The sequence below is a fragment of the Oncorhynchus keta genome, chromosome 31, assembly GCF_023373465.1.
Source record: "Oncorhynchus keta strain PuntledgeMale-10-30-2019 chromosome 31, Oket_V2, whole genome shotgun sequence".
NCBI classification, from domain to species: domain Eukaryota; kingdom Metazoa; phylum Chordata; class Actinopteri; order Salmoniformes; family Salmonidae; genus Oncorhynchus; species Oncorhynchus keta.
The window spans coordinates 23,319,356-23,342,404 of NC_068451.1; the positions used below are offsets into that span (position 1 = coordinate 23,319,356).

At 42.9% G+C, this 23,049-nt stretch overlaps 1 protein-coding gene across 2 annotated transcripts in view; it reads right to left on the minus strand.

Moving 5' to 3' along the window:
• The window catches only part of LOC118375778 (B-cell lymphoma 3 protein homolog), a 29,047-nt gene that overhangs the window by 861 nt on the left and 5,137 nt on the right, over positions 1-23,049 (minus strand). The window contains exons 1-7 of one of the 2 annotated variants that reach the window (XM_035762387.2): positions 13,965-14,936; positions 12,144-12,252; positions 4,442-4,643; positions 1,168-1,256; positions 925-1,002; positions 523-690; positions 35-140 (exon numbers count right to left, since the gene is read on the minus strand). In XM_035762387.2, the coding sequence (XP_035618280.1) occupies positions 35-140; positions 523-690; positions 925-1,002; positions 1,168-1,256; positions 4,442-4,643; positions 12,144-12,203 (703 nt within the window). In that variant the 5' untranslated portion in view covers positions 12,204-12,252; positions 13,965-14,936. Of the gene's footprint in view, positions 1-34; positions 141-522; positions 691-924; positions 1,003-1,167; positions 1,257-4,441; positions 4,644-12,143; positions 12,253-13,964; positions 14,937-23,049 lie in introns of those variants that run through there. The other variant, XM_035762384.2, reaches the window with a different exon arrangement.

Sequence of the window (23,049 nt, forward strand, 5' to 3'; positions counted from 1 at the left end):
ATGATGCACATAAGTGTACTCGTCTCACCATTACCTCTGTTCTGTGAGTGGGGTGTGCTCCTGTGTGGTGAGGCTGGTACACACTGCTGAGCTTTGGGCTGCTGGTATCTGGAGCCCTTCCCTCGTAGTACATCTGTTACCTGAGGACAGAGATCTAAAGGGTGAGGTTACCTGAGAGGACACACATTAACAGTGCTGCAATGACAACTAGTTCACGGCATCTGTGGGGCCTGCTACTGAGTGATAGCATTCCTTAGATTATTTGTGTGTTTTATTGTTGGTACGATTTGTCATTGTCAGTTTTTGTTACTTTGCCGCTGATAAGAAATGCGTTATTAGGTACAGCCACTAGAGGGAAGCACCCACAAGGATTAGTTCAGTCCTATGTCCACACTATTGTTCATTTAACCTACTAACCTCAGTTTTTATTCTTCTACACATCCGTAAAGCTATTGATTAGCGTGGAACAGAGAAAAAAAAGACCCTCTTCCATAGATCCAGTGTTAATTTCTCCCTCCTCACCATCTTGTTCTTGGCCACCATCGCGGGGGTGTCATTGTGGTAGTTCTTCACACTGCTGTCGGCTCTGTTCTTCAGTAGCAGCCTGGCTGTGTCTACCTGGCCTCGCCCACAGGCACTGTGCAGGGCCGTGTTCCCGCTGTACGACTGGCCATTCACATTACAGTCATTCTGAGGGGGCAGGGAGATTGATGAGAAGATATAAGCGGTAAAAATAAGTAACATGGTCAGTCTTTGACGATGTGTAACTAGACAGTCACTTAATGTTTTTCTTGCAAATCATTTTCCCAGAATGAAAATAGAAACCTAAAAAGGGGAACAGGGGAGAACCTACAGACCATTTTAAATATAGATGAGCTGACTTCAGTAGAACAGCTGAGTCACATACAACACACGTAGCCTTACCTCTATGAGGAAGTGCACCATGTCCATATTGTGGTTCTCTACTGCGTGTATGAGAGGACTGTGGCCACTCTTGATGTCCTGCTTAGAGAGAGGAGAATGGGGACTCTGTAAAGTGGAACTGGAATTAATCTAATGAGTATTACCTGGTATTGAGTAATTGGATGATGCAGTAGGTTCAGTATGCCAGAATAACTCAAAGCCCATTTGAAATGGCCCAGCATTAAGGGGAGGAAGGTGACTGACCATAGCATTGATGTCCGCCCCAGCATCCAGCAGCATTCTGACCAGCTCCTTGTCTCCACCCTGTACAGCTAGGTGGAGAGGGGTGAGGCCTGGAGAGAGGGGGGGACAATAAGCAGTTAATAGAATCACACGCTCCAGAGCCCATGTGTATTCTAGGGGCTTTCTGCTGTTTTGAGTACAAGGCAAACCATGCTGTGCCCAGACTTGTCACACAGACCACCACAGCAGGAAATGCCCTCTTCCCCTCTGCCTCACACACCCACCACGGGACCCGCAGCCTGAGTCAAACGGGAATGTGAGAATCAATAATACCAGTAGATTAAGCTCTAATCATTTCAAATGGGTAGGTCACTTTCAGTGCAATTCGATTCAACTTACACAACTTAAGTCAGTCAAGCAACCATTTGAAATGTGTGCTACATAACGTTAGTATCTGTGTCGCAACTCAAATATTCCCACATGAATATGGGAATTCCCATACATAAGGCATAAATGTTGTAAACATTGTGTGGGGGGTTACTGGCTTTATTTGGGGTAGTAGTATACATCTCACCGTTGCCACTTGTTGTAGACCCCCTTCAGCCCCCAGCTGTGCCCTGGATACCATGTGACTTGATTGGCCCCCTACTGTTAGGTGACCTAAACTGGGATATGCTTAACACCCCGGCCGTCCTACAATCTAAGCTAGATGTCCTCGATCTCACCCAAATTATCAAGGTACCTACCAGGTACAACCCACAATCTGTAACCATGGGCACCCTCTTAGACCTCATCCTGACCAACCTGCCCTCTAAATACACCTCTGCTGTCTTCAACCAGGATCTCATCGTGCATAATGGGTCCGTGGTCAAACGACCACCCCTCATCACTGTCAAACGCTCCCTAAAACACAGCGAGCAGGCCTTTCTAACCGACCTGGCCCGGGTATCCTGGAAGGATATTGACCTCATCCCGTTAGTAGAGGATGCCTGGTTGCTATTCAAAAGTGCTTTCCTCTCCATCTTAAATAAGCATGCCCCATTAAAAAAAAAATTTAGAACTAAGAACCTATATAGCCCTTGGTTTACCCCAGACTTGACTGCCCTTGACCAGCACAAAAACATCCTGTGGCGTTCTGCATTAGCATCGAATAGCCCCCGCGATATGCAACTCTTCAGGGAAGTCAGAAACAAATATTCTGTCAGTTTGAAAAAGCTAGCCTTAGCTTTCCTAACAGAAATTTGCTTCCTGTGGCACTAATTCCAGAAAGTTTTGGGACACTAAAGTTCATGGAGAATAAGAGCATCTCCTCCCAGCTGCCCACTGCACTGAGGCTAGGAAACACTGTCACCACCGATAAATCTCATAATTTCAATAAGCAATTTTCCACGGCTGGCCATGCTTTCCCTCTGGCTACTCCTACCCCGGCCAACACCTCAGCACCCCCTGCAGATCTCTTTCGTATCGTCTGAGATCCCCAAAGATTTGAAAGCTGCCTCAGTCATCCCCTACACCTTAGACCCAAACTGTTAGACCTATAGCCATCCTGCCCTGTCTTTCTAAAATCTTTGAAAGCCAAGTTAATACACAGATCACAGACCATTTCGAAACCCACTGTACCTTCTCCACTATGCAATCTGGTTTCCGAGCTGGTCATGGGTGCACCTCAGCCACACTCAAGGTCCTAAACGATATCATAACCGCCATCAATAAGACAGTACTGTGCCAACAGTCTTTGTCGACCTGGTCTCTGTCAATCACCGCATTCTTATCGGCAGACTCAATAGCCTTGGCTTCTCAAATGACTGCCTCGCCTGGTTCACCAACTATTTCTCAGAGTTCAGTGTCTCAAATCGGATGGCCTGTTGTCCGGACCTCGGGCCGTCTATGGGGGTGCCAAAGGGCTCAATTCTCAGGCCGACTCTTTTCTCTGTATACATCAATGATGTTGCTCTTGCTGCTGGTGATTCTCTGATCCAACACCATTTTGTATACATCTGGCCCTTCTTTGGACACTGTGCTAGCAAACCTCCAAACAAGCTTCAACGCCATACAACTCCTTCCGTGGCCTCCAACTGCTTTTAAATGCTAGTAAAACTAAGTGCATGCTCTTCAACCAATTGCTGCCCACACCCTCCCGCCCGACTAGCATCACTGCTCTGGACAGTTCTGACCTAGAAAATGTGAACTACAAATACCTAGATGCCTGATTAGACTGTAAACTCTCCTTCCAGACTCACATTAAGCATCTCCAATCCAAAATTAAATCTAGAATCGGCTTCCTATTTCGCAACAAAGCATCCTGCCAAACATACCCTCGTAAAACTGATTATCCTACCGATCCTTGACTTCGGTGATGTCATTTACAAAATAGCCCCCAACACTCTACTCAGCAAACTGGATGTAGTCTATCTGTGCCATCCGTTTTATCACCAAAGCCCCATGTACTACCCACCACTGCGACCTGTATGCTCTCGTTGGCTGGCCCGCAATACATATCCGTCGCCAAACCTACTGGCTCCAGGTCATCTATAAGTCTTGGCTTGGTAAAGCTCCGCCTTCTCAGCTCACTGGTCACCATAGCAATGCCCACCCGTAGCACGCGCTCCAGCAGGTATATTGCACTGGTCATCCCCAATGCCAACACTTCCTTTGGCCGCCTTTCCTTCCAGTTCTCTGCTGCCAATGATCTCTGATTCAAAAATCTCAATCTGGAGTCTTATCTCCCTCTCTAACTTTAAGCATCAGCTGTCTGAGCAGGTTACCGATCACTGTACCTGTACACAGCCAATCTGTAAATAGCACACCCGACTACCTCATCCCAATATTATTACTTACCCTCTTGCACCCCAGTATCTCTACTTGCACATCTGCACATATCACTCCAGTATTAATGCTAAGTTGAAATAATTTTCACCTCATGGCCTATTTATTGCTTACCTCCCTACATTTGCACACACTGTACATATATTTTTTTGTTATTGACTATATTTGTTTGTAACCCTGTTTTTGTCGCACTGCTTTGCTTTATCTTGGCCAGGTCGCAGTTGTAAATGAGAACTTGTTCACAACTGGCCTACCTGGTTAAATAAAAGTGAAATAAATAAAGATCTATTATTGTTTTAGCCAAGTAATGTCTGGCATGACTACCACAAAGGAGCTGACTAAAGCAGAAACACTGTCAATTAGGTCATATTGGAATGTTCAGGGGAATTTTGAATTGATGAGTTCAATTTAAATGAATTCCCTGAAATGTCTCAATTTAATCGATCCCAACATAAAAGTAGTAACTTACCCTCATAGTTCCTGACCTCCAGGCAAGTCAAGATTGAGGGGTGGGAAAGCACCACAGAGAGGCAGGCCTGCTGGCCGTGTTCACAGCAGAGGTGGACCGCTGTCTGACCGTTACGGTCTAGAGCCCCCGGATCAGCACCCGCACGCAGCAACGCCCCCACCAGCTGGGCCTGATGGGTAATCACAGCCAAATGAAGAGGGGTCTGAGAAAGAGGGAGATAATTCATCTTTAGACAATCTCATTAACTTCTTGGATATAGGGGGCGCTCTTAATTTATGGATAAAAAAAGTTCCCGTTTTAAACAAGATTTTGTCACGAAAAGATGCTCGACTATGCATATAATTGACAGCTTTGGAAAGAAAACACTGACGTTTCCAAAACTGCAAAGATATTATCTGTGAGTGCCACAGAACTGATGCTACAGGCGAAACCAAGATGAAATTTCAAACAGGAAATGCCCCAGATTTTGAAGGCGCTGTGTTCCAACGTGTCCCCATATGGCTGTGAATGCGCAAGGAATGATCCTACACTTTCTGTCGTTTCCCCAAGGTGTCTGCAGCATTGTGACGTATTTGTAGGCATATCATTGGAATTTTGACCATAAGAGACTACATTTATCAGGTGCTTGCTTGGTGTCCTCCGTTGCGTAATCTCCAGCTGCGTGTATTTTTCCATTTGCGTCAGAGGAGAAACCCAACTGCCACGAATGACTTATCAAAACACCTTGAAATTGATTCTAAACAACGTTTGCCAGTCAAAACTGTTCGCTGCTCTGGCCCCCCAATGGTGGAACAAACTCCCTCACGACGCCAGGACAGCGGAGTCAATCACCACCTTCCGGAGACACCTGAAACCCCACCTCTTCAAGGAATACCTAGGATAGGGTAAGTAAGGGTAAGTAATCCTTCTCACCCCCCCCCTCCCCCAACAAGATTTAGATGCAAGTGGCTGTTCCACTGGTTGTCATAGGTGTTTGCACCAATTTGTAAGTCGCTCTGGATAAGAGCGTCTGCTAAATGACTTAAATGTAAATGTAATGTTTCTGTCGATATTATGGAGTTAATTTGGAAAAAAGTTTGGCGTTGTAATGACTGAATTTTCGGGGGGTTTTCTTAGCCAAACGTGATGAACAAAACGGAGCGATTTCTCCTACATAAATAATATTTTTGAAAAAACTGAACATTTGCTATCTAACTGAGTCTCCTCATTGAAAACATCCGAAGTTCTTCAAAGGTAAATTATTTTATTTGAATGCTTTTCTTGTTTTTGTGAAAATGTTGCCTGCTGAATGCTAGGCTTAATGCTATGCTAGCTATCAATGCTCTTACACAAATGCTTGTGTAGCTATGGTTGAAAATCTGAGATGACAGTGTTGTTAACAAAAGGCTAAGCTTGTGAGCCAATATATTTATTTCATTTCATTTGCGATTTTCATGAATAGTTAACGTTGCGTTATGGTCATGAGCTTGAGGCTATGATTACGCTCCCGGGTTACGGGATTGCTCGACGCAAGAAGTTAAACAAGAACATTTGAAAACCAGGAGCCTCATAAACATGGGATAAATGTTACTCAATATCTGCTGTCACCATTTATGAAAAGACTGCGCAAGTACAAAGTATTGATTTATAAACTTGGCGTAAACCATAAATACACATGTTTCCCTTTATAGACCCGTTCTGAAACTGCGCTTGTGAACTTACATTAAAACACCGGCTGAAAAACGTCCCATCATTCATCTTTTCTGGTGACAGTAACGCCCTTATTTGCTGTATACTTTGGAAGTATTCAAATTAGGCGAGGCCGTTTTCTAAAGGCAATAGCGAACTTGATCCAATGTCTTTGGAAGGGATTGTAGAATGTTAACTTTTGCAGTGACATTTTCTGTAGTCCTAGGCTATCTGACCGTTTATGAAAGACAACTGCAAATTGCTGTGGACCTTCATTTATTTAAATAGGCAAGTCAGTTAAGAACATTCTTATTTACAATGACGGCATAGCCCGTCCAAACCCTAACGACGCTGGGCCAATTGTGTGCTGCCCTATGGGACTCCCAATCACGGCCAGTTGTGATACAGCCTGGAATCGAACCAGGGTCTGTAGTGATGCCTCTAGCACTGAGATGCAGTGCCGTAAACCGCTGCGCCACTCGGGACCTGTAAACAGATAGTTTTGAATTCAATAGGGCCTAATGATTTGCATTTACTTTCTCTCAAACCTATGCTACACTGCCCTCGAATTCTGAAACTATCTACTTAGTGGTAGACACACTTCAATGTAAAATATGAACTGCCTGTTCTCTTGTTAAATTCTACTGCATGTTATAAACCATGCTTACTTTGATGCATAGAGCGAAAATAATATCTAATGGCCACAATTAAATTAGATCTACATGGTAATTTATTGTAGTCTATATGAACCCATCATGGCCAGAAAGTGAAGAATTTATTCTGCAATGGTTATGAAAATATTTAGTGTGTATAAATGCAATAGTCTACTTGAGAAATTTGAAATTGCAGTATTAAGATGTAAGCTACAGCCGTAACATACAACAGTCTGTTCCACAATTAATAAACTGCGATCTGGATTGGCTTGCATAGAGCAAAAATACTTGACATAGCCTGTCGTTCTGCCCCTGCGCAAGATAGTTAACCCACTGTTCCCCGGGCGCCAAAGACGTGGATGTCTTGAACAACTGACTAGGTATCCCCCTTTCCCCTTGTAGGCCTATGCTACCTCGTGAGTAGTAAACCATCACAGAAAAGGTGAGGCATTTTTTTATGCAATGATCATGGAAATTAAAAATAATAACCCAGGATTTAGATGCCTATTTCTAATTAAAAGTGCTAAGATAAATAGATTCTCACTAAAGGCAAATGATAGAATCTTGTTATTAACCTGTTTATTATGAATAAGTGTGTCCATTCTATCCCCTATTTGCACAAAATACTAATCTGCTTGCAATACAATACTTCAACCACTATGCACATTTTCTAAACATGGTCTAAAGTTTGCGAGAAGGTGGGCACATTTCCATGTCAAGCTTAGTTTTTATAAATGCCAATTTTTGCACATACGCAGTTCATAAATGAGGTAAACCATTTTTTTAACCAGGAGGAGGAAGAAGAATAGTGTATTACTTCTGTTAATGGAATCGCATCTCCATCCTGTTCACAAGAGCTGATAAACGATTGGCTAGATAAGGTTGGGCATACGCCCCCAAACAAACCGGAGCTGCCCAGTCACAGCACAGAAGGCTTTCTGGCTTTATCAGCATTAGACATCGGCAGACAAAGATAAAACGCCACACAGGATGGTAAACACACCATCAAAGTCCAAAATGCAAAACAGCTAGGAGATGGCTTCCACCAAGGTCAGGGTGAAGATACAGCCCCATATCGTTTTTCTTGTTTCAAAATTAGATGCACCTAAAGTATTTGCAAGAACTAATGCTTTTTCGAGCCAGGTCGGATGTGGTCAATGAGGTAAAAACCTGTTTGTCTCAAGTGACCGGAACAGCCCATGTTGTGTAGGAAAGCCTGGGACTCGGCCCAGGTGATTCCAGAGACATGCCACTATGCAGGGGATTGCAGATTCCAAAACAGGTTTACTGAAAGCACTTGTGCAATCTAGGATGTTCCAGAGACCAATGGCCAATGATTAATTGATTCATAAAACCTGATTTGATAAATGTTAACTTTGTCAGTGGTCCAATGTCCAGAGACATTCAGAAAGGGTTTAGGGAAGTCACTTGATCTGGAATCTATCATTGTTCAGTATGATTAACCTCAGTGGTCAGGATGATCATTTAGTTTCACTTTGATTCAGGAAGAGCACGTACTTAATGTGTGTGGGGGGGGGGGGGCTATGTTCCAGTAAAGAACAGCAGCAAAATACCAAAGCAGTGGCGGGAGAAAACACGGGTGAAATGTCTCAATGCCAGTGGCCCTCACTTCCTGAGAGAACTCCTATTTCCCTGAATCCTCAGTTACTCATGACTGATCTCACACACACACACTCGAGTGTTTTCCCTCCCATGAACTACCAACAGTCTGACTCAGTCATCTTGTACTTCCTAGAATGTGCTGTAAAGGACGTAACCATCAACATGTCACAATACTTAATCAAAAGGCCAAATCAAAGATTTTATGATGGTCCAAAAAAACTCAAGTTCATTGAGTTTAGTTCTAGTTTCCTGTAAACCATTCCAGAATGACAAACAAAAACTGCAGATAAGAGGGGCAGAGTGCGGGGAGGGAGAGAAGGGGGAGCATAGGGTAAGAAAGCCAGGGAGAGGAATAGCTGGAAGCGGTATAGAGGGGAGGCAAGGGGATAAGAGGGAAAATCCCTTCCCTCTCCCCTGCTGGCTGTGTGTCCAGAGTTACATTCCAATGAAATTAGCAGATAAACCAGAAGAACAGAGGAGTGGAGGGGAGAGTTCTAGGTATGAGGAAAAGCCTTGAATGGGTGGGTGTGTGCCAGACAAGGATACAAAGAACAGGAGGAGGAGGTAAAAACAATGAGAAACTAAAGGTGTGCATTTAATCCCAAAATGTTCCCAGACATGAAATATCCAAATCAATGTCATTAGTAACCCTTTGAAATAATCAATCATTATTTTTTAGTTTTAATGGAAAAGTAGGTGAAAAGTGTGTTATGGTTGTGACCAGGTCATCACTGATAACGTTGTTCCTGTCATGATCTGTTTGCATAGGTTCAGCATATGCATTCAACAGCCTGGCTGGCAAATGGCCTGTCCATAGTCCATATCTGACCCATTGCAATCACTCAGGACAGCATATTTCTCATTTTGAGGGAGGACAGCAGCTCTCATTTTGAGGGATAACTGCAATGTTGCATGCCTTGTCTGGGCAGTCACCTAGATCCAACATATCCAGAACTTGACTCAAAGTGAAACTAAAAGAAAGAACAGAGTAGAAAGTCAGGTAGAACAAGAACTATGTATGTGTATAAGTGTGTACACCTGGATGCCCTGTGTTATCCCTCCGGTCACTATTGTTGCCGTCAACATGTTTACTCATTCTATGACCACACTGAACAAAGTTGAGTAATTGCAAATGCATATCAATACTAGACACCTTAAAGATGGTGTAATCTTTGTCCTATCTTTTAACATACTATACTAACCTTTTGTTTGGGAGCTTTGATGCAGCCATCCTCCTCTCATGGTGTTACCAGGAAGTATACAGCTCTGGTCATGTGACAATTTACACATTTCATTGCTACCCATTATTATTTCAATATTTTCTGTAAATGCATTGATGTAACATTTATAGAGCCGTATAACTGGAAACGTTAACGTTTTTTACTATTGTGACCAATGGGATTAAATAGGTTTATGTTCTAGTTGTGCAACTTTCAAGGAAAGGCTAACAAAGGCCCTTAACATACCATGGAAGAGCTCATTCTACTAGGAGGGGTCAACTCACAATTTACTGAGATAAGATCAGAAGGAGACAGCGACTAGAGCAGAAAGGGAAAGTCCCTGATTCTACCCTCAACCTCAGCAACAACTTATGTTGAAACAGTGCAGAGGGGGGGGGGTCATGTGACTTCTCAGAATGAGGATACTAGCACATACACATGCACTGTAGAAGCCTCACACAATACACTGCATGCCACAAGCACACACACACAAAGCGGCAACAGTAGCGTTAAGGACATGGTCATTCATTTGCAATATCTGAACAGTTTCCAGGGAATTTGAATAACCTAACATGGGAGTAACATTGGCCAGAGAATTGGGAAGTGCACCAGCTATTAGATGTCAGTGTTTGGTTAGTAGTAGGTGTCAGTGTTTGGTTAGTAGTAGGTGTCAGTGTTTGGTTAGTAGTAGGTGACAGTGTTTGGTTAGTAGTAGGTGACAGTGTTTGGTTAGTAGTAGGTGACAGTGTTTGGTTAGTAGTAGGTGACAGTGTTTGGTTAGTAGTAGGTGACAGTGTTTGGTTAGTAGTAGGTGACAGTGTTTGGTTAGTAGTAGGTGACAGTGTTTGGTTAGTAGTAGGTGACAGTGTTTGGTTAGTAGTAGGTGACAGTGTTTGGTTAGTAGTAGGTGACAGTGTTTGGTTAGTAGTAGGTGACAGTGTTTGGTTAGTAGTAGGTGACAGTGTTTGGTTAGTAGTAGGTGACAGTGTTTGGTTAGTAGTAGGTGACAGTGTTTGGTTAGTAGTAGGTGACAGTGTTTGGTTAGTAGTAGGTGACAGTGTTTGGTTAGTAGTAGGTGACAGTGTTTGGTTAGTAGTAGGTGACAGTGTTTGGTTAGTAGTAGGTGACAGTGTTTGGTTAGTAGTAGGTGACAGTGTTTGGTAGGTAGTGTTTGGTTAGTAGTAGGTGACAGTGTTTGGTTAGTAGTAGGTGACAGTGTTTGGTTAGTAGTAGGTGACAGTGTTTGGTTAGTAGTAGGTGACAGTGTTTGGTTAGTAGTAGGTGACAGTGTTTGGTTAGTAGTAGGTGACAGTGTTTGGTTAGTAGTAGGTGACAGTGTTTGGTTAGTAGTAGGTGACAGTGTGGGAGTATCAAACAGCTGTTTCATAGCACCAGTGCTTGCAGCTGATCTGGTAGTCGCACAATGTGCACATGCAACTCAGTACTGATATTAACTCTGTCAAACCGTTTAATTAAAGTGACCACTGAAGTATTGTTTGGACTGCACAACACATTGAATTGCTTAGAATGGCTAAAGATTGTTTTTTTTTTGCTGACAAAAAAAAAATGTAAAGGTATTGTGCAGTGTGTTTTTAAGATGTTTATTTTGGGTTACAGACTATCCTATATGGTCATTTACTTGATTATCACTGACAAATCTAATAAACAAAAAAAAAATGGTTCTCAGGCTTGGCAATAGGGTCATTTTGTTATCTAGCACAGGCCTATCTGGTTGTCACATCATTGTGGCGAGCATCACGTCTCTCAGCCTGGACTGAATCTCACATGACATGAACGTATGCAGCCTGTCTGCTAGACTATACACTACAGACAGGATATCACTGTAAATGCTGGTGAGAACACACAACAAACTACTGACGTTATTTCTGGTAAGTGAGCGATGTGTTGTCTGAAACCCCAGTTGTGTGTGTGAAGGGTTCAGGTTGATTTCTCTGGGGTGATTAAGCAGACTAACAAAGCTGCAGAGGGGATGTGACATTGACAGGACACGATGGCACGCTGGAGGGGGGAAGAGGACTCATTTGAAAGTGATGGGAAAAGGCCATGGGGCATTGATGAACAGAGCACAAAATATCACTTCAGAACACCCAGCCCTGAACAAAGGATACCAATCATAGCACATCCTTCCAAGCAATAGTTTTGTGCGTGTGACTTTTGCCTGCGGTCAGCACAGGTAACCAGAAACAACATTTCTTCTGATAACCAGCAGCCGAGAGGTAGGAGTCTACGGTAAAGAGGCTGGGCGAGGAGGAAATCAAGGACTTCCTCTATCACAACTTTCCTTGTTGTGATCTGAAATCTGCAGTGAGTGGCAAGTGTGTGTGTGTGTACTTGTTTTCCTACATTATCAGGACCCCAATATCCTAACAAGGTAGAAAAAATACTTTCAGGTCTAGAGTTTTTTTCAAATGCTATTTTAAGCTTAGGGGTTTTGGGGTTAGGGAAATAGGGTTTTTACACTCAAAAGTCCTGACATTTCTGAAAACACAGCTGTGTGTGCTCGAGCATGTATCTCACCTGTCTCAGGTTGTTATAGATGTCCAGGTCTGTGTGAACCAGTCCCAGGAGAAGGATCATTCTTTGGATCTGAGCTTCCTGCCCCTGCACCACTGCTATGTGAAGAGCCCTGTAACACATGCACCGGAGTCAAAACTATACATACACACAAACTATTTAAATGCACACAAAAAATGGACACTTTCACACAACTCCAGCATGATTGTAAAACTGCTTGTATGTCATGACACAGAAACCCACTGATGCCTTAACTAACATTTAAGCCAGCTAACTAACACTGGGCCAGGATAGGAACTGATTGACTGACCTGAGAAATCCTATGGCCTACAAACTGACTGACACACTAACTGGCATGTGATGGCTGACTATGTGTAAAACCTTTACACAATTGCGGTATAAAGTTTACACAAACCTACAATATGTTGACAAAGTCAGGCTAATCCATAAACGTATCTCACCGGTCTGCCCCTGCACCATTACTGAATGACTGAGCACTGGCCAACTTCACTTGACCTATGACCTGATTCTCTACAACTGACAGTGAGGCTGAGAGAAGAGCAGTGTGGTTCGTGACTCATTACAAAACATGTTAAACTGATCAAGTTGACTAGGAAACTGATATTTATATAGTATGTAAAGTGAAAGAACAGAAACAGGCAAGAATGACAGGAGTTCTTGAATTTATATATATATTTATACATACACATTCAAACGGTAGTGCGTAGGTGTATATACACCCACTACCGTTCAAAAGTTTGGGGTCAAATGGCACCTTCATTAAATGGTACCCCCAAAACACCAGTCTCAACAGTGAAGAGGTGATGATGGCCTTCGAGGCAGAGTTGCAAAGAAAAAGCCATATCTCAGACTGGCCAGTAAAAATAAAATATTAAGATGGGCAAAAGAACAGACACTGGACAGAGGAACTCTGTCCAGCATCCCGGAGTTGCCTCTTCACTGTTGGTGTTGTGCGAGTACTATTTAAAAAAGCTGCCATTTGAGGACTTGTGAAGCGTCTAATATACTTGTCCTCTTGCTCAGTTGTGCACCGGGGTCTCCCACTCCTTTTTATTCTGGCTAGAGCTAATTCCAGTTTCTTGGCAAGTTCTCACATGGAATAGCCTTCATTTCTTAGAACAAGAATAGACTAATGAGTTTCAGAAGAAAGTGCTTTGTTACTGGCCATTTTTAGCCTGTAATTGAACACACAAATGCTGATGCGCCAGATACTCAACTAGTCTAAAGAAGGACAGTTTTATTGCTTCTTTAAATCAGCACAACAGTTTTCAGCTGTGCTAACAATTGCAAAATGGTTTTCTAATGATCAGTTAGCCTTTTAAAATGATGAACTTGGATTAGCTAACACAATGTGCAATTGGAACACAGGCCTGATGGTTTCTGGTAATGGGCCTCTGTACGCCTATGTACTGTAGATATTCCATTAAAAAAGGGCAGTTTCCAGCTACAATAGTCATTTACAACATTAACAATGCCTACACTGTATTTCTGATCAATTTGATGTTATTTTAATGGACCAAAAAAAATGTGATTTTCTTTCAAAAACCAGGACATTTCTAAGTGACCCCAAACTTTTGAACGGTTTTGTGTGTATACATTTTTGAACGATAAGTGTACACACATTACACACACACGTTCAAAAGCTTGGGGTCACTTAGAAATGTCCTGGTTTTTGACACACACACAATATATATATATATATATATATATATATTTCAGAAGCTAATTTCATTAAACACCCGTTTGGTTTGATGTAATTTCCTGTTGTGTGGCACGGCCCTCTGTTTTTGGGAAGATAATCACCATTAGAACTATGGTCTCCATTAGGGGCTTTCTGTGTGTTTTCATGTCTTTCAGCTTCCTCCAATGAATATCGATCGTACATGTAGAACAAGAGAAAAAAGGTTGACAGGAAATTGGGTAGGGACATTAAGAGAGTCATTTAAAAGTACCTTCACTAAGAATTTGGGGTTAGTAAAAATGTATGGTAATAAGCTTAGTTTACTTCCTGATCTATTGTCCATTACAACAGATTAAAGATGTCTACCTACTGCACATACAACTGAAGTCTGAGGAGATGAGTAACAACATATTTGCATACTGCAAAGAGGAAATGGAAGATAAAGAAAATACGTAGGCCTACACACACAGAGAACATCTTTCATGCATTGCTCAAAAGACAGCACTTATACAAAACAAATTTAGCGGAAAACCTTTTTAAATCTCCAGCATCTACCTTGGCTTTCTAACACTGGTCACAAATGATACGTGCTGCAGGCCTACACAATACAAATGTAATGTCCCGAGACAAAAACATGTCATTCTCTTTCAGAGAGTTGTGAGTTGATAATGTCATACATTCCTCCACATAACTACACTGAACAAAAATAAACACAAGTGTTGTTTTCATGAGCTGAAATAAAAGATCCCAGAAATGTTCCAAAAGCTTATTTCTAAAAATGTTTACATCCCTGTTTGTGAGCATTTCTCCTTTGCCAAGATAATCCATCCACCTGACAGGTGTAGCGCATCAAGAAGCTGATTAAACAACATGATCATTACACAGCAACTGTTCAGTATCTGGCCGTAAGGCCCTACAGAGGGTAGTACGTACGGCCTAGTACATCACTTGGGCCAAGCTTCCTGCCATCCAGGACCTATATACCAGGCAGTGTCAGAGGAAAGCCTAAAAAATGGTCAAAGATTCCAGTCACCCAAGTCATAGACTGTTCTCTCTGCTACCGCATGGCAAGCGGTACCGAGCGCAAAGTCTAGGTCCAAAAGGCTCCCTAACAGCTTCTACCCCCAAGTTATAAGACTGATGAACAATTAAGCAATCAAATGGACACCCAGACTATTTACATTGAACCCCCCCTCCCTCCCTCCCTCCCTTTGTTTTTAATACTGCTGCTACCCCCGCACATTTACTTGGTACCGGTGCCCTCTGTATATAGACTTTTTATTTTCACTTTTTTTTATTTAGTAAATATTTTCTTTATTTCTTGAACTGTACTGGTGGCTATGGGCTTGTAAGTAAACATTTCACAATAAGGTCAACACCTGTTGTATTTGGCACATGTGACAAATACAATTAGAATTGACAGGTGCACCTGTGCTGGGGACAATAAAAGGCCACTAAAATGTGCAGTTTTGTCACAACAGTACCACGGGTGTCTCAAGTTGAGGGAGTGTGCAATTGGTATGCTGACTGCAGGAATGTTCACCAGAGCCTTTGCCAGATAATTGAATGCTCATTTCTCTACCATAAGCCGCCTCCAATGTCGTTTTAGAGCATTTTGGCAGTACGTCCAACTAACCTCACAACCACAGACATTGTGTGGGCGAGTGGTTTGCTGATGTTAACGTTGTAAATGGAGTGACGGTGGGGTTTATGGTACGGGAAGGCAGAAGCTACGGCCCACGAACACAATTTAATTTTATCAATGGCAATTTGAATGCACAGAGATACCGTGAAACGATCCTGAGGCCCATTGTCATGCCAATTATCCGCTGCTATCACCTCATGTTTCATCATGATAATGCACAGCCCCATGTCGCAAAGATCTGTGACAATTCCTGGAAGCTGAATATATCCCAATTCTTCCATGACCTGCATACTCACCAGACATGTCACCCATGGAGCATGTTTGGGATGCTGGGGACAATAAAATGCCACTAAAATGTGCAGTTTTGTCACAACACAGTACCACAGGTGTCTCAAGTTGGGGGAGTGTGCAATTGGTATGCTGACTGCAGGAATGTTCACCAGAGCCTTTGCCAGATAACAGCCCATGAACACAATTTAATTGTATCAATGGCAATTTGAATGCACAGAGATACCGTGACACGATCCTGAGGCCCATTGTCGTGCCAATTATCCTCTGATATCACCAGAGCCTTTTGTTCAGTAGAAATTGTAGTACAAGTCCATAGCTTGAGCCAACAATTCCCTTTGCATCAAAGTGAACACAGATTTAAAATATATATATATATATATATATATATATATAAAATAACTTACAACGTATGCTCTGGCTCGGTGTATGACAGCGTGTCCCAGTTCTTGCCAATATCCAGTAACTTCGCAAAGACATTGAAAACGAGTGGGACAACATTCCACAGGCCACAATCAACAGCCTGATCAACTCTGAAGGGGATGTGTTGCGCTGAATTTGGCAAATCAGTCACACCAGATACCTACTAGTTCTGATCCAAGCCTCTACCTTTAAGGTATATGTGACCAACAAATGCGTATCTGTATCCCCACTCATGTGAAATTCATAGATTAGGGCCTAATCAATTTATTTCAATTGACTAATTTGCTTATATGAACTGTAACTTAGTAAAATATTTGAAATTGTTGCATGTTGCGTTTTGTATTTTTGTTCAGTAGAAATTGTAGTACTAGTCCATAGCTTGAACCAACAATCCCTTAGCATCAACATCAAAGTGAACACAGGTTTAAAAATATATATAATAATTCACAACTTTATGTTGGAGGGCTCGTGTGTGATATAGGGAGAGGTCATACAGCTTAGCTCTGTTTTACCAGGCAGAGAGAGACTGACTTGACAGCTGACGTAATATTTGGGTGCCAAGCCGAAACATTACATTCTTTCTGAGCTTGAGTTAAGGCAAGTCCTAACAGAACACTTATCAGCATACGGCCTTGGGTGGATCTCATTATTGCCTCTCTTGAAGACAGGTGCGTGCCTACCTGCACTTATGAGTAATTAAACCTAACATTATGCATTAGGAGTATATTGTGTTATACAGGGCAGTACGTTACTAATACAGACTGATCATTGAGACATTGTTCATCTCTGATCAACCTGTGTCACCGTAGACCTTCATATTCAAACAGAGTGGCTGGGTGGATGCATCTTTCACAACACAATCACAACACGTACAATGCATAGCACAGGTGTGGAGATGTGTGGTAACATTATACAGAGCCTGAGGTTTGGAGGTGGGTGTTTGACTGACGTCAATGCAAAAGGCAGGTCTAACCAATCACAACCAGCCATCTCATCCGTGTAGCTAGTGTAACACAGACAAAAATATGTCAACAAACCATAGCCAATACAACCTTGTTTTCCTCATTTCTTATTCAACTTGAGTAAACAAATCTTTCACATAGAGAAAGACACAACAGGGATGACAATTTGTCTTTGTAAATGAAACCCATCTCCATACAAGTGTAGTTCTAACCGGCACTGTGGTGACTGGTGCAACTGAAGATGACCACAAGACAGTCTCATAACAGTAAAACGTGTGACAGTGTTGACTCTCTCTCAATCTGACCTGACTAATGGCCATACAGCACAGTGAAGCCACTCAGCCGTCTGATCAGTGTGAAAAGCAGAAATTGTTTGGCCGTGTGTGTCGGTTCTTTCCTCAAAGCTGCCCTTACCGGTAAGTGAGAACCACCCATCACCGTACACACCGTACAAATACCACCCATCACCGTACACACCGTACAAATACCACCCCTCACCACACACACACACCGTACAAATACCACCCCTCACCACACACACACACCGTACAAATACCACCCCTCACCACACACACACACCGTACAAATACCACCCCTCACCACACACACACACCGTACAAATACCACCCCTCACCACACACACACACACCGTACAAATACAACCCCTCACCACTCACACACCGTACAAATACCACCCCTCACCACACACACACCATACAAATACCACCCCTCACCACACACACACACACCATCCAAATACCACCCCTCACCACACACACACACACCATCCAAATACCACCCCTCACCACACACACACCGTACAAATACCACCCCTCACCACACACACACCATCCAAATACCACCCCTCACCACACACACACACACCGTACAAATACCACCCCTCACCACACACACACACCGTACAAATACCACCCCTCACCACACACACACACCGTACAAATACCACCCCTCACCACACACACACCGTACAAATACCACCCCTCACCACACACACACCGTACAAATACCACCCCTCACCACACACACACCGTACAAATACCACCCCTCACCACACACACACCGTACAAATACCACCCCTCACCACACACACACCGTACAAATACCACCCCTCACCACACACACACCGTACAAATACCACCCCTCACCACACACACCGTACAAATACCACCCCTCACCACACACACCGTACAAATACACTTGTGAATGGTATCTGTCTAAATGGCTGACCCCATTTAGTCGACTTGTCGATTGTTTGGTCGATAGGCTGTTGGTCGAGCAGTATATAATATATATTTTTATGGCAAAAGTGACCTGATGGATTCACGCCTGTCTCAGTGGACTAAACCATTGCGGAGGCCACAGGGATTGCTCATCTAAATCACCAGTAGTACATTTCATTTCCCAGATTTCTAGTCTACAATGTTTTATGGTAATTGCTGTTAATGCATTCAAGTTATTACTACAACAACAACAGTCTTTTACCATTCTCATTGTCAGAGTGGACAAGTTGTTTGAGGATTGCACAACCTAGGCTACACTTCTGAGGAACAAGTTTTGGTTTATTTCATTCCATTTAGGAGTTGTCAATTTCCTCATTGTAATTTGTAGTCGCTTCTGTTAATGTTTAGTAAGGACGAGCACCTGACTATACATAGAAGTAGGCCTAGGATACCTGGTCTGCGCGCAAATGTAGGCTATAAATGTGCCCATTTGGGGATCTGATAGTATTTCTGATTGTCTTAACTCACCACCACAGTGGAACTTCTGAAAGTAATTTTTTCTTCACCTCAAACAGTGAGTCAACTAAGTCTGTTTTTACATCCATTGAGAATGACAAGGTCATCCTCAACGTAGACTATTTGAAATACATTTTTAGCTCTCTTTCGATAACCACTCAGCGTGAAAGGGGGAGAAAAGAATAATGATTTGATCCCATGGAAACTACTTATCCCTTGCGCAAATAGTCAAGAGTCAAGGTTCACCAACTACTTTGCAGACAGAGTTCAGTGTGTCAAATTGGAGGGCATGCTGTCCGGTCCTCTGACAGTCTCTATGGGGGTGCCACAGGGTTCAATTCTCGGGCAGACTCTTTTCTCTGTATATATCAATGACGTTGCTCTTGCTGCGGGCGATTCCCTGATCCACCAATTCGCAGACGACACCATTCTGTATACTTCCGGCCCATCCTTTTACTCTGTGCTATCTAACCTCCAAACAAGCTTCAATGCCATACAACTCTCCTTCCGTGGCCTCCAACTGCTCTTAAACGCTAGTAAAACCAAATGCATGCTTTTCAACCGTTCGCTGCCTGCACCCGCACGCCCGACTAGCATCACCACCCTGGATGGTTCCGACCTAGAATATGTGGACATCTACAAGTACCTAGGTGTCTGGCTAGACTGTAAACTCTCCTTCCAGACTCATATCAAACATCTCCAATCTAAAATCAAATCTAGAGTCGGCTTTCTATTCCGCAACAAAGCCTCCTTCACTCACGCCGCCAAACTTACCCTAGTAAAACTGACTATCCTACCGATCCTCGACTTCGGCGATGTCATCTACAAAATAGCTTCCAACACTCTACTCAGCAAACTGGATGCAGTTTATCACAGTGCCATCCGTTTTGTTATTAAAGCACCTTATACCACCCACCACTGCGACCTGTATGCACTAGTCGGCTGGCCCTCGCTACATATTCCTCAACTGCCTTATCTCAGTTCACTGGTCACGATGGCAACACCCACCGTAGCACGCGCTCCAGCAGGTGTATCTCACTGATCATCCCTAAAGCCAACACCTCATTTGGCCGCCTTTCGTTCCAGTTCTCTGCTGCCTGTGACTGGAACGAATTGCAAAAAAAAAAAAAAAAAAAAAAAAAAAAAAAATCACTGAAGTCGGAGACTTTTATCTCCCTCACCAATTTCAAACATCTGCTATCTGAGCAGCTAACCAATCGCTGCAGCTATACATAGTCTATCGGTAAATAGCCCACCCAATTTTACCTACCTCATCCCCATACTGTTTTTATTTATTTACTTTTCTGCTCTTTTGCACACCAATATCTCTACCTGTACATGACTATCTGATAATTTAGCACTCCAATCACAGATTGGACCACTAAGTCGTACACCCCACAGAGCTAGGCTTTACGGAATAGTGACCAGAAAAAAGCCATTGCTTAAAACTTCTTAGGGATAGGGGGCAGTATTCGGAAGTTCGGATGACTGAGGTCCCCAAAGTAAACTGCATGTTACTCAGGCCCAGAAGCTAGGATATGCATATAATTGGTAGTATTGGATAGAAAACACTGAAGTTTCTACAACTGTTAAAATAATGTCTGAGTACAACAGAACTGATATGGCAGGTGAACACCCATAATGGCCGTCTATGGGAAAATCAAAGGAAATCCTCCCAGATTGACATCTAGTGGAAGCCATATGAACTGCAGTCTTTAGAAAGGGTTTCAGCTTGTTTTTTGAAAAATGAGCTAGAATTTGTAGTTTTCCTAGGTGGCTCTCATTTTGACTGTTGTCTTGTGGCACGAGTGGATGAGGGTGCGCACTTCGTTATTTATCGCCGGTATTGAACACACTATTCTCAGTCTTAAATTTGACCATTTATTTACATATTAGGGTACCTGAGGATTGATTAGGAACGTTGTTTGACTTGTTACCAATAAACTTCATCCAAACTGAGTGCTGTCTCAGATTATTGCATGGCTTGCTTGTTCCGTAAAGTTTTTTTGAAATCAGACAGCGGTTGCATTAAAGAAAAAAATAAGCAAACACATTTGTATTCGCCTCATCTGGTCAGATGAGAAAAAATGTTGTATTTTGGCCATCAAGGAAAATGCTATGTCTGGCGCAAACCCAACACCTCTCATCACCCCGAGAAGACCATCCCATCCCATGTTTTTCCATCGGCAGGGACTGGGAAACTGGTCAGAATTGAAGGAATGATGGATGGCGCTAAATATAGGGAAATTATTGAGGGAAACCTGTTTCAGTCTTCCAGAGATTTCACCTTCCAGCAGAACAATGACCCTAGGCATACTGCTAAAGCAACACTCGAGTGGTTTAAGGGGAAACATTTAAAATGTCTTGGAATGGCCTAGTCAAAGCCCAGACCTCAATCCAATTGAGAATCTGTGGTATGACTTAAAGATTGCTATATACCAGCGGAACCCATCCTACTTGAAGAAGTTGGAGCAGTTTTGCCTTGAAGAATGGGCAAAAATCCCAGTGGCTAGATGTGCCAAGCTTATAGAGACTTTTAGCTCTAATTGCTGCAAAAGGCAAAAGGTGGCTCAACAAAGTATTGATTTTTATTTTTTTTGGGGGGGTGAATAGTTATGCACGGTCTATCTATCAACACCCAACTGACCTAGTAACAAGTGTCTCCATTCAGTGCAATGGTGAGATTATCACACACTTGAACAAGGTTCCTCTCTCTCTTAAGATGAAACTGTGCTCTCTCCTGTTCCTGGAAGTGGGGCAGACCACAGCCCCAGATAACCCAAAGCACACTGACGCAGGAGCGCTGGGCCGCACTCAAACACACACACACTGAGCGACAGAGACTGGCAGTGGCGTACATGTGGTATCCTGTTTTGGGGGAGGTGTGGGAATGCGGGTTGCTGTGGCCAGCAGACCAGCTGAGAGAGCGACGACTCTAAGACAGGTGTATTAAACAAAGGGGAACCAGAAACACACCACAGTCCAACTTACAATAAATCATTTTTAAAAACCATTTGTCATTTAGCAGACCCTCTTATCCAGAATGCATACATTTCTTACTTTTTGCAAATTGGACCCCTGTGGGAATTGAACCCACAACTCTGACATTGCAAGCACCAAGCTCTAACAACTGAGCCACCCTAAGTCTGGAGCCTGACATAGCCTTTATGGTTGCCTGTCAGTTTTGGAAACAATTTTTAAAAGAATTGCTTTATTGATCTTTAAAGCAGCCTCTATGGCCATGGCCTTGGGAACAGCCTGCCAGAGGATCTGAGGGCAGGCCTCAGAAACTGGAGACATTTTTAAGAAAAATCTCAAGACATACCTTTCTAGCCGTGCTTTTACATAAGGTGCTTTTAGTCATACTATTAACTTTTTTTTTATACCATTCTATATTTATTTCAATCAATTAGTCTCATGTCCACTTATTTTATTGTTATACTATTTAATTTGTTAAGCACTTTGAAATGCAAATATATCCTCTAAGAAATGTGCTATATAAATAAAAGTTTGATTTGATTTTTGCCATGGCAGCACTATAGCTATTTCCTCCAGTTTATTGACCCCGCCCCTACCTACATGTCTGCATAGGTTGGATGCATATCCCTGGCCAAGCACAGCAGTGAGCCAAAGTTGTTGGGTACAATACATGTGCTTTACAAGGAACTGCTGAACAAACTTCATCCCCACCTGTATTATATAAGCATGACTACACTCAAATACATTGAACTGTCCCCATGTTACTGCACTGACTACAACACCTGTCTTTCATTCAAGCAGCTAGAAGGACAATGAACAGGGAGGAGAGTGTGTCACAGAGGGGTGAGAGATGAACAGGGGAGAATGAGACAGGGGTGAGAGATGAACAGGGGAGAATGAGACAGGGGTGAGAGATGAACAGGGGAGAATGAGACAGGGGTGAGAGATGAACAGGGGAGAATGAGACAGGGGTGAGAGTGTCAGTGAGAGAAGCAGGGAAATGATCAGAAGAAAAGAGAGAGAGAGAGAGAGAGAGAGAGAGAGAGAGAGAGAGAAGCAGGGAAATGATCAGAAGAAAAAAAGAGAGAGAGAGAGAGAGAGAGAGAAGCAGGGAAATGATCAGAAGAAAAAGAGAGAGAGAGAGAGAGAGAGA